At 41.6% G+C, this 12,217-nt stretch overlaps 1 protein-coding gene across 1 annotated transcript in view; it reads right to left on the bottom strand.

The window, feature by feature from the left end:
• Ly75 (lymphocyte antigen 75) overlaps window positions 1-12,217 on the bottom strand; it is a 91,171-nt gene that overhangs the window by 18,859 nt on the left and 60,095 nt on the right. The window contains exons 25-29 of the mRNA NM_013825.4: window positions 10,737-10,963; window positions 7,347-7,512; window positions 5,128-5,295; window positions 3,196-3,312; window positions 648-842 (exon numbers count right to left, since the gene is read on the bottom strand). Of these exons, the coding sequence (NP_038853.2) occupies window positions 648-842; window positions 3,196-3,312; window positions 5,128-5,295; window positions 7,347-7,512; window positions 10,737-10,963 (873 nt within the window). The remainder of the gene's footprint in view (window positions 1-647; window positions 843-3,195; window positions 3,313-5,127; window positions 5,296-7,346; window positions 7,513-10,736; window positions 10,964-12,217) is intronic.

Below are 12,217 nucleotides of genomic sequence, written 5' to 3' on the forward strand. Positions count from 1 at the left end.
AAAATAAATCCGTTCTCTCTTAAGTTGTTTTTGTCAGTGCTGTTGGGTTGAAATTCCCTTATACTGTATAAAGGTGTCTCCCCCACATGTTCAGTTGTTGATTACTGTACTGACAGAGAGCTAAGTGCTGGCAGGATTTTGAAATTTGTAATTTCTATGGTCCATCACCGGTTTTCTATTTGTAAATGCTTGTCCTTTTTCACCTGCCCAAAAGATGAAGCTCAGGTAGCTCTCCATGACTTAAGACAAGGATCAAGTGTTGTCTTGCTGCCGATGGCTTCAAGCTAGAATGTGGCTTTTTGTGTAATGAAGAACTGACTGCTCAGAGCTGGCACAGGAAGTATAGCGGTGGGACTTCCGGTCAGAGAAGGATGCAAGAGACTCAGGGAGGTGAAGTGAGATTTGGGAAGGAGCCGAACAGAGACAGAACGGAGCTTTAAGCAGGCAGCTTGAACCTGGTGCGGAGATGGGGTGGTGGAGACCTTAGGATAAGTATAAATGAGCTAGCTGAGAGACTGCTCTAGCAAAAGGCATACAAACTATAGAGAAGCCCCCGTGTGTTAATTAAAACTGCAGCCAGGATCCTCGGAAGCCCCACAAGACAGGGTATTTTATCACAGCAACATAAAGGTGACTAAGACTCTTACCCATTTCAATTTTACAAGCAGAAATACTGTGCTGGTAAAAATGAAGTGTTTCTTCAATAACATTGAAAGACTGAATATCCCAGAATCCATCAGTACTTAGACCAGCCAAAAATTTGCCATTTTTCACAGTTGGTCTTCCCGTTCTCCAGTGTGTGTAGGACAATGCAGTTTTATCAAACCACATCAAAGAATTGTCTAGGAAAGAAACACATTGTTCTATACTTAAGAGATTAAATCAAAATTTCAGTTTCGATTTTAATATTTCAAATCACTGACTTATTTTCTCCTTTCCATACCATCTAAAAGGTTGTCTGATTAACTATATGTTTAAAAAGTGTCTTCTAATGTAACAGTAAACTGTGTTCTTTTTTTAACTTGAAAATATAAATTATAAATGTGAACATTTTAACTGTAATTCCACTCTTTAGTAGCCTGTTACTCTTCATCAAATATCCATTCTTCCTTCTTACATATACTTTTAAACTGTAACATAAATGACCATAACATTTTTAAAAATTTCCATTTCTTATAAAATTAATAAATTATTTCCTCTGGATACAATTGTGCATACTCAAAAGTGAAACATTTTTAATATATTTCATTTTAATGCAGAGAACAGCCAGAGTTACACTGAGACTCTGTCTCAAAAAAAAAAAAAAAAAAAAAAAAAGAAGGCTTTAAGGGCTGGTGAGATGGCTCAGTGGGTAAGAGCACCTGACTGTTCTTCCGAAGGTCCAGAGTTCAAATCCCAGCAACCACATGGTGGCTCACAACCATCTGCAACGAGATCTGACTCCCTCTTCTGGAGTGTCTGAAGACAGCTACAGTGTACTTACATATAAATAAATAAATCTTTAAAAAAAAAAGGCTTTAAGACTCCAAACTCTTTGCATATTCTATACATATTTTGGAATAACTAAAAATAGTGATTCCTAGGTATAAATTAGATCAGTAAGAATTACATTTAAACTCCACTTGCTTAAAAGAACTTTCTTTACATTCCTCAGATGTCCATATATTTTAATAAAAGAAATTGTTAGTTATATATAGTTAGGGCAACGTAATAGAAGCCTTTAGATCTGAAGATGTTTTTATACAGAATACATTTTCAGTTGTTTCTGATAATACCATGACAAAGTACACAAGAGGATATAACTTATTTCACTAAGTTTGTAAGTTAGCATAGAAGGCAATGGCTTCCTGATGCCGTCTTCATGCATTCTGTCCCCTGTGCCATTCCCGTTGCTCTCCCTCCCCATATGACTGACCGTCCCTTTCTGTTTTTGTGTCATATGCGCTCCATTCCCAGAGGGTAAAATTCAAGTATTTATGCCTGAGTTTGACCTCTTCTGCCTCTGTGCAATCCTTTCCAGGGGAACAAGCACTGAGCACTGTACCCTAGAAAACTTGTCAACTCTGAGAATATATAAATTCTTATACACAGTCCCACATCTTATGCATCTACCTACACTGACTGCTCTGGTGAAAAGGGCTTCTTGGGACAGCACAGCTCTGAAAGTGCCTACCCTAGGGGACGCAGAAGAGAGGGCAAGGAGGGCCAGGAGCACACGGCATTCTGGGACCAGGCCTGAATCTGTTCTTCCTCTAAAGGGTGCATTGCTTCCTTCCTTGTTCTAACGCAGCTCTGCAGCTCGGTCTACCACTGTGTCCATTTGGACTTTTCTCTTTCCGGAGCTCAAGAGCCATGACTAATGCTAGGGTAGAGAAGAAATGCCAGACCCCCCCCAGAACATGCCTACAGACTGACTTCCCTCCCTAATATCAAGACTTTCACCAACTTCAGGACCTCTGATTTCCCTTCTAAATTGGTCTCATTTACTCCATTAGGCACAGGGTTTTAAGGTTTGTCCATATCAGTGATGTTTTGGAAACATGGTATTTAATCCCAATTTCAAATATCCTACCCCACCATCAGACTACGAATCTTACTCTTCTGTTGCTTGCACATCCCCTAAGATAATGCTATAAACCCAAAGGGGCAGCATCAATAGAAATAACCCTGTGTTTGTCCTTCTCACACAAATTGGGGACTTATATAGGAATGTGGTAATTTTTAATTAGTCTTGAGTTGCCAGAAGGAAGAGTGGAGATGCAAAATTACTCTCCACTATCTAAATCTAAGATTGGGGCTAAGGCTGTACTAGTGACAGGGCAGAGACACGGAAACCTTACTGGTGTTATTACATGCGGGGTCAAATACATAACACATGTTGATGCACCATTAAACATGTGCTCTAAAGGACTGTATTTTGGTTTTGTTTTTTTTTTAAAGATTTATTTATTTATTTTATGTATATGAATACACCACCGTTGCTCTCTTCAGATACACCAAAAGAGGGCACCAGGCCCCATTAAAGACGGTTGTGAGCCACCATGTGGTTGCTGGGAATTGAACTCAGGACCTCTGGAAGAGGAGTCGGTGCTCTTAACTTGCTGAGCCACCTCTCCAGCCCCAGGGCTGTATTTTGTAATTTGATAAATAGGTTATGATGAGGTGCTAACCGAGCAACCTGCAGTTATGACTTACTTTCATAGGTTATTCCTAACATGACCCATGAGGCAATATAATTGAAGTACAGAAGCTGTTCCACAACAAAGGTATTCTCCTCCTCATTCCGAATGCTCAGACTGTGTGCTTTCGAATCTGTCAAAATCAAAAAGGTCCATTTTAATGATTGCTTCGTACAGAATACTCTGCTTTGCTTGAGTCAGGAAGTTCTACTCCCCAGTTTTGTTCCTTTCAAACTTAGTATTGGAGTGCTAGAAACACACACTCACACACACTCACACACACACACACACACACACACACACACACACACACACACACACACTGAAACTATATGCGCTTACACAGACGACAGGCTATACAGTGTTCAAACATTCTACTGTATATCTGGCCCCATGGGACGCGGGGAGTTTGGTAGCTGAGCAGAGAACTTGAGGCGCCCACTTTATGTTTCCTTCATATAAAGCTCACTTTCCGCTGGTACAAATCTACATGCTATTAATGGGATGCAGTTAAAGACTACCCTGTAATAGACAAAACTTTATTATAATTTTAAATTAAAATACGATTATATCATTTCCTTCTAAACCTCTTAATGGGCTATAGTAAGTCAGGCCTACTTCCTTAGACATTACTGCAACATTACAATTAAAGAAAGTTATTTTTTCCAAAATGAGTTGCTCAGAAAAAAATTAAAGGGGTTTCCCAGAAAAAAAAGTACACATGGATAAAACATTTGGAAGCACTAGATACAAAGTTAAGCTAGTTCATTTATGCCAGTGTTCTTGTTTTTATTTTATTTTTTATTATTGAAAATAGATTTTTTTCTTTATACAATATATCCTGATTGCAGTTTCCCCTCCTTCTACTCTCCCTGGTTTCTCCCCACCTCCCCTCCCATCTGCATACAACCCCCTTCTGTCTCTCATTAGAAAATGAGCAGGCATCTAAGGGATAGTAATAAAATAAAACATAATAAGACAGGACAAAAACCAAGAGAAGGAAAAGAACCCAAGAAAAGACACAGGAAAGAGATACAAATGCAGAGACCCACACATTCACATGCTTAGGAATCCCCATAAAAATCAAAACCAGAAGCCACAATCTATATACAAAAGACAGTAAACGGTAAAAATAAAAATAAATAAACAATAATTAAAAAAAACAGTTAAAGGAAAAAGCCCTGCATGACATTAAGTGACAAGGATGCTCCAAAGATCCTGTTGGTTCATTTTCTGTTGGCATCTACTGCTGGACCTGCAGTCTGCCTTTAAGAGTTAGCTGGTTTCCCCAGTGAGACTCCCTTGGAGAAATCTAAGTTTTCATCTGTAAGTGGTTATCAATTAGATAGCTCCTGCGTTAGGGATGGGAGTGTGTATCTGCTTTTCCTTTTGGCTCTAGGACGCCATCAGGCCCTGTGTCTGCCACCTCAGTCTCTGTGAGCTCAAATGTTATGCCAGCATTTTTTAAATTTCTCTCAATGTACTTTGATACAGAGGATACACAGGTTAGTGTCTCTCAAACCTTACCCTATCTTTTTTTTTTTTTCTTCTTCTTTTAAATAAGGAAACAAGTGTTTCCTAAGGCACAGCACATTTTGGAGGATAATGACATAATGCTTCTCATAGGACCTCTGCACATAGCTCCTGGTCCCTTCTGTCCCATTATTCACAAGTTACAGACCCTCAGGGTTTTACTGGGAATCGCTCCAGGTCTGAGACCAAGGTCCATCTCTTTGACCTTGGCTCCAATTAGTGGTGTAACTGAGTTTCCTGCCACACGGGGTGACCTGTTCGTCTTCGGTCAGTCTAGGCTGCTTTGGGACCACTTCTCTGTTCTCTACTGTGAGAACTAGGAGAGGTCATCACCAGTGCTACCCTGGGGATGGATCTTCATACCAGGTGATGAGTGTATCGTCCCGATACACGATGGCAGTGGGACATTACTTACGCAGCTTCTCGCACGTGGACTGCACTTCCTCCGGTGTGACTGTCTTATGCCTGTTGTTGGTAATCATGAAATTGTAGCAGGAGTTCTGGAATGGTATCCATGGGGTGCTCTGTACAGGAGACGGGCATTTAGCAGTGTCCAGTGCTCTGACCTCCTCCTCAGTCTCATCTGGGGGAAGAAAAGTTAATGGTAAGAACTCTAATTTCGGATGTAAATGTTAAATCCTGTTCACAGTCATTAGACTTGATTTGTGGGAAATATGAAGGAAGTGAGGAAGTGACAGCCTTGTTCTGTTTACACTTGAATATAGCATGAAGCATGCTGGCTCTCTGTGGTGAGGAAATTATCTGACATAATTTTCTTACTCCTGCTGTGGAGTGGAGGAATGTGAAAAAAAAAGAGGCGTTTTTAGGTTACATGAGTTTCTGTCTTCCTGTTTTATTAAATGTCAAGTGCCAGGAGCCTCCTCAGAGGGACTCTATAAACATATTAATTAACAATAGGCATCTAACTGCAACCGTGAGATTCACTCTCACATTTCTGCTTACTGATTTCTCTAATTTTAATGAAATAACTTCAATGAAATAGTTATTCTTTTAACAAAATTAAACAGAAATATCATTTAGAAAATGGCCTTTAGAATATCTCATTTTTTTTATTCTATGAAAGTAATATATTCAAGAGGATGCAAGTATAGATACGCTAAAGTCAAAATAATTCAGATTCATTATGTCTTAGAGACTATCTGGCATTTTCCTCCCATTTAGCAGCAAACCCCTTTGTCTCAGAAACAGTGTGTTCTTTTTACCACAAACCCAAGAATGTGGGCCCCTGACAGGGCTGGGGATTGCATATTCTCAGGCTGAGGCCAATGGATTCTAGGAGCTTGAAAGGTTGGATTCAGATGTCATACACTCACCTCATTGATAGGCAGAAGAGAGAGTTGCAGAGCAGCCATGTTCTGCTACTGGGCAGAAAGGGCAGAAAGTTCACAAGGGGCAGAGTGCAGACACAGAGAGAGGCAGAAAGGACAGGCGCACACATGGTACATCTCTGGGTTTCTGTTTTCTTGTTGGTGTCAGGAGATTTTTTTGGTTTGTTTTATTTTGTGTTTTGAGATAGCGTCTTGCTATCTAGCCTTGACTGGCCTGGAATTTCCTTTGTAGACCAGGCTGGCCTCACGCTCATAGAGAGCTGCTTGCCTGAGGCTCCCTAGTGCTGGGTGTCTGAAGCCCATTTCCGGGTGGTTGAGTTCCATCTTTGTTTGCAGGGTGGTTTTCTAAATTCCCTTCTGACTGAAGCTGCCTCAAGTGAGTGCAGCTCCCCATAATCAACTGAGCCTTTGTTTGTTTCTGAGACAGGGGCTTGCCTGGCAGCCCAGGCTTGGCTGAGCTTTGCCTGGTCTTCTGCTCCACCTCTGAGTGTTGTCCTTAAAGGTATGTGCCACCATGCCTGGAATTTTAACAGTGGCTCACGATGTTAGTCATTGATGTTAAGGATTAATTAAGGCCAGGCGGTGGTAGTGGCGCACGCCTTTAATCCCAGCACTCGGGAGGCAGAGGCAGGCGGATTTCTGAGTTCGAGGCCACCCTGCTCTACAAAGTGAGTTCCAGGACAGCTAGGGCTACACAGAGAAACCCTGTCTCGAAAACAAAACAAAACAAAACAGAATTAATTAATAAAGAGTTTCCATAAGTTAGCTTTGTAAGTATATAAAAGTAAAACTATATGTGACATGAGGCAGAACGGGACTGTATATGTCCATCAATGTCAATTAACATAGTCAGCTGGTATACAAAAGACAAACTCCAAAGTAAGAACTAAGGACAAAGCAATCCATAATCAACAATTATGAATACAAATCCTTGCACCAGTTCTGTTGGGGAAAAAAATGACTATGGTGGGAACTGGGGGTAGCTCTGTGGTTAAGAGATGTCTGCTCTCACCGAGGACCTGATTTGATTCCCAGCACCTATATCGTGGCTCACAACACGTGTGACTCCAGTTCTAGGATTGTGACGTCCTCTTCTGGCTTGATGGACACTAGGCATGCACGAGGTGCACAGCCACGTGTACTACCCAAACACGCAATAATGATACACTATGATAATGACTTTCTTATAATCCCCTAATACAAAATAAGAGTTTGCAAAACCAAACAGACACAGTTTTACTACTCCGGATGGGTAAGGGGATGGAAACAGTTGCAATCCACATACTTCCTGGATAGTAGCAAATGGCGCCAGGCTGGTTATCATCACAGTCAGCTGTTTTCCAGAATCCATCTGTGTCTAATATCACGCAGTCATCAAGTTGCTCATTGCTTCCAGCCCAGTTACTAAATTGAAGACGTTTCCCATCTGACCAACCAAAGTTGAGTTCATCCTATGAGGTGTAGAAATTCATTTCAGAGACAACATTGACATTATTTCTCTATATTACTTTAACCCATGAGATCAAATGTTTATTAGTTGCATTATTTCTCTATATTACTTTAACCCATGAGATCAAATGTTTATTAGTTGCATTTTGTACTGTGTTAAGCATTGTCTTAAATGTTTGAATCCTTGTGACAACCATTTGAGAGGGCCCTCGTGTCCTTTCCACAGGTCACTGAGACTGAGTGAGTGTGGCTGAAACCCCGTTCATGTGATTAAACCCTAGACTCTGTGGCCCTAACTCTAATGCTGCTCACAGACATCAGAACTGTTTTTTGGAAACCAGAAAGCTAAAACGGAGCGAGGATCACTCTGTGTAGGGAGGACTCTGGAGACAACATGGCTAAAACGGAGTGAGGACCACTCTGTGTAGGGAGGACTCTGGAGACAACATGGCATACCCGAAAGAACAGAAAGGAAGGAACCTGTGTGGTTGTCAATCATCGTCCAATCTCTTGTGAGCATTTGATTTGTGAGACTGTCCCTCCAACTTTCCTGCCCTCTGTCTGTGAAGAGGCTGAGACACAAGACTAGACTAGTGTCAAATGCAGAATCAGGAGCAGGCTGGCACCCAGAGCTACAGAAATGCTCATTGCCTTAGTCTCAACTCTTCAAGACAATGCATCTTACTGTTTTCACACTGGTCTCTGAGACGAGGCAGCTTCCTTTTCAGTATTATAGATCAGTCCAGAAGTCTCTAAACACTTGCCTTTAGAACTTGACAAGACCAGATCACCCACCTGTCTTGAGAATGGCTTTATGTAGTTGACATAGGAGTTCTAGGATAGTTCTAAAGTTTTCCCCTGGTACTATGAGGGCACTAGGCCTTAATAACCAATGCTGGCCCAATTGCATTAAAGGGTTAAGCCTTCCTGAGGCCCAAGGGAGGGTCCAAACTAGGAAATGGCCAAACCCAGCACTACCAAATGCTTCATTATTTTGGTAAGGTTAGAGGTTGGATCCAGGCCCTCATGGATGCTAGGTAAATGTTCTATCCATGAATTTCTAAGCCAATGTGCAGCTTTAAACTTGCCCCCTAGGAAACAGCTGTACCTACGCTTTGCTGACACTCTCCTACACTCTTCCTCTGGGCTCCATTTGCCACCAGCCTCTGGCAATGGCCTTTGGTGCTTTCTTCCACCACAGATACATCCTCCTGCCCCACCTCTCCGTATTGAATGTGAATTCCCTCATCAAGACTATAACTACCTAAGCTTTTAACATCTACTCTTTCATTCATCTTGATTTGAACCTGGCTTTTCCATGCCAACACTACGCTTTTAGCTGCACAAGGGAACCCTGTTCATTTTTCTGTTCTTAGACCCAAAGGGCAGTAAGGAGGGGCAGGGGGCAGAATCTCCTTTGCTGTCCTTTCACGTACAAGCAAACGGACAGGATCCTTGTTTCTCTCTGACAGGCCTCTCACTTGAGGCCTTGTTCCCCCTGCTCCTTCCTGATAGACACTGCAGTGTCCTGAGTCGCCTCATCCTGTCCCAACCGTTGACTTTGAGATGTCTTACATACTTCTGTGACCTATGCTGTGACCCTGTTCTCATGCAGCTCACAATTTTTTGAGATCCAGTGAGCATGCTTTATTTCAGGCCAATGTTATTTTCTTTATGAACGTATATAAAAACAACTGTCCTCACAGCTCCAGGCTCTATGCTCCTGTCTTTCTATACTTCCCTAGTGACCTGTTACTCAAATAAAGGAAAGTTACATTGTTTCTGTTCTGTTTAAAAACCTTCAATTGTTTCCAATATACAATGTTACAATCATGTTATGTTGCAAAGACTTAAGGCAGCTTATGAAAACATAGACAACAGTCACCCAGAATAATTAACATAAGGAAGAAGGGAAAGAGAACCACCTGTCAAGACTGAAAAGAGAGAGAGGCTAGCAAGATGGCTCAGGGGGAGGAACACTTGTTGCACAGGCCTGATAACCTGAGGTCCCTCCCAGCAACCCGCATAAAGGTGGAAGGAGAGACAGATGCCACAAAGTTGTCCTCTGATCTCCACATGTGTGCCCCCACCTCTCTCTCTCTCCCCACCCTCTCTCTTTCTCTCTCTCTCTCCCCCACCCTCTTCTCTCTCATACCCTCACAACCACCACCAGTAATAATTAATAATAATAATAATAATAATAATAGAAAATAGACTAAAGAAAATGTTACAATCATGAAGTGGGAAATGAGGAAAATTATGAGACATCACTCTAATGCTTTAAAGATAAATCCTTACACAGTAAAACACTAACCCATGTGTAAACTTCTGATTCTTTGATAACAGCGACTTTCCATTAAACAGTGAAAATTTTACTCTACAGCTAGGGCTCACCTGGAACTCGTTCTATAGCCCAGGCTAGCACTGAACGTATGACAATCCTCCTGCTTCAGGCTCCCAAGTGTTGGGCAGATATGAAGGCAACACACTTTGATGATAGTAACTATAATACAAGTGATTTTAATTTTTCTTCTTTTAACTTATTATATTTTAAAATTTAAAGTTGTATACGTATGTGTGTGTATGATGTGCACATGTCATCGTGTGTGTAATGTGTGCATGTGTGTGTGATGTCCAAGTGTGTTTTTGTGATGTGCACATGTGTCTAGGTGTATGTGTGTGATATACATGTGTCTTTGTGTGATGTGCACTGTGTGTGTATGTATTGTGAATGTGCACGTCTCTGTGTGTGTGATGTGTGCATGTCTGTGTGTGTGTGTGTTGTGATGTCCATGTGTCTATGTGCGCATGGGTTCATGTACTGGCACACATGGGCCATAGCTCAGGTGTGGCGGTCTAAGAGCAATGTTAGGTGCCAGTCTTTACCTTTGATTTTGTCTGAGACGAGGACCTCTTGTTTGCCTGTGTGTTTTAACTTCTTTCTGCTAACTCTGAAAATAATGGAAAATCCTCCACACTTAACCACACCACACCCTACTGGTGTTGGAGACCCGGCAACTTCTGATTCTAGCTCAGTCAACAGAGAAATATAAAAAGAAGTGGTCATTGAGTCACACCCACTTGAATGTTTTTAAAACCTCAAATCTCTCACTATATGTCAAAAGACATAGAAATAGACATTCATGGAGTTAACTGCATACAATTTTAAGATACTGCTTTCTTCTTAGTCTACGAGAGGGGCTGTCGGGAAGGATGGAAAACGTACATCTTGACTGGAGAGTCCGATCCAGAAGGAGCTGTTGCGCAGGGTGGCCTGCACTGCGAGGAAGGCCTGCTGGTAAGGGTCTGTGATGCTCACCAACCTCATCTTCTCTTTCATGCACTCCTTCAGAGCGCCGTGCCACGTCAGGGGCTTCGAGATGATTTTGTATAGGTTATTTAGATACTTCACTGTTTTTGAAGTGTTCTCCCAGGGCTGTCCGTCTTCAGTCTCTATTTAAAAAGAAAACCAGACCAATAACTCCTCCCACACACTGTGCAAAGGCATGCAGGTCTGCCAGGTTTCACGCCTTCCTGGTTTACTTCATATATCCCCTGACTACTTATTTTAGCTTTTTGTTGAGTGACTTAGACATATCTTGCTGAATGGCTTAGGTAAAATAACTGACTTGGGACTTCCCATTTCTGAAACCAGGACACTCTTGGTTAGGTGCTTTCATCCGGGAGGAGAAAGCCACATGGGAGGTATGTTTTGCTTTAGGGTTCGTATCTAAATAAGGAAGTCATTAGAGTGAGTGGGATAAAGGGCAAAGATTAACTCAGCAAGAAAAGCTTTGCTAAGGTACATGACAAATATGCTTCAGGCTCTCATTATGTAATCAAACCGTCTATTTAAACACTCATTAAAACCTTATCATGGTCAATTAAAAATAATGCAATATATTATAAAAAAAACAACAACTGGGTGGTTGCTATTTCATCTTTTTCCCCTCTTACTATGGAGCCCTGGCTGTCCTGGAATTCACTATGTATATCAGGCTGGCCTTGAATTTACAGATTCGTCTTCCGCTTCCTCCCAAGTGCTGGGATTAAGGAGTGTGCCACCAGTGGGGGTGGTTTCTACTTTTGAAGTACAAGTTTTACCTTATTTTGACTATGGGAAGGTACAGACTGCGTCATTCACAGTGTTTCCTATCATTTCTGTCTGCTAAATTTAACAGTGCTTGTATCAAAACTCAAATCTGCAAAGTGTCTGAATGGAAAGAACATTGAACCCTAGTTTATTAGAGTACTGAACAATGACTTTCATTTCTTGTCAATCCCCTTTTCTTCCTTTCTTCTTTCCCTCCCTCCCTCCCTCCCTCCCTCCCTCCCTCCCTCCCTCCCTCCCTCCTCCCCCCTCCCTCCCTCCCTCCTTTCTCTCTCTGTCTCTTTCTTTCTTTCTTTCTTTCTTTCTTTCTTTCTTTCTTTCTTTCTTTCTTTCTTTCTTTCTTTCTTTCTTTCTTTCTTTTTTTTGAGACAGGGTTTCTCTGTATAGCCCTGGCTGTCCTGGAACTCACTTTGTAGACCAGGCTGGCCTTGAACTCATAAATCCGCCTGCCTCTGCCTCCCAAGTGCTGGGATTAAAGGCGTGTGCCACCACTGTCCAGCTTATGACTTTCATTAGACAACTATTAATGTCTTCTACCATAGATTTAATTTTTATATTTAACTGTGGCAATAATACTTGGGGAAAAAACCCCACAG

This window comes from Mus musculus, chromosome 2 (genome assembly GCF_000001635.26).
Source record: "Mus musculus strain C57BL/6J chromosome 2, GRCm38.p6 C57BL/6J".
In the NCBI taxonomy this organism is placed as follows: Eukaryota; Metazoa; Chordata; class Mammalia; order Rodentia; family Muridae; genus Mus; species Mus musculus.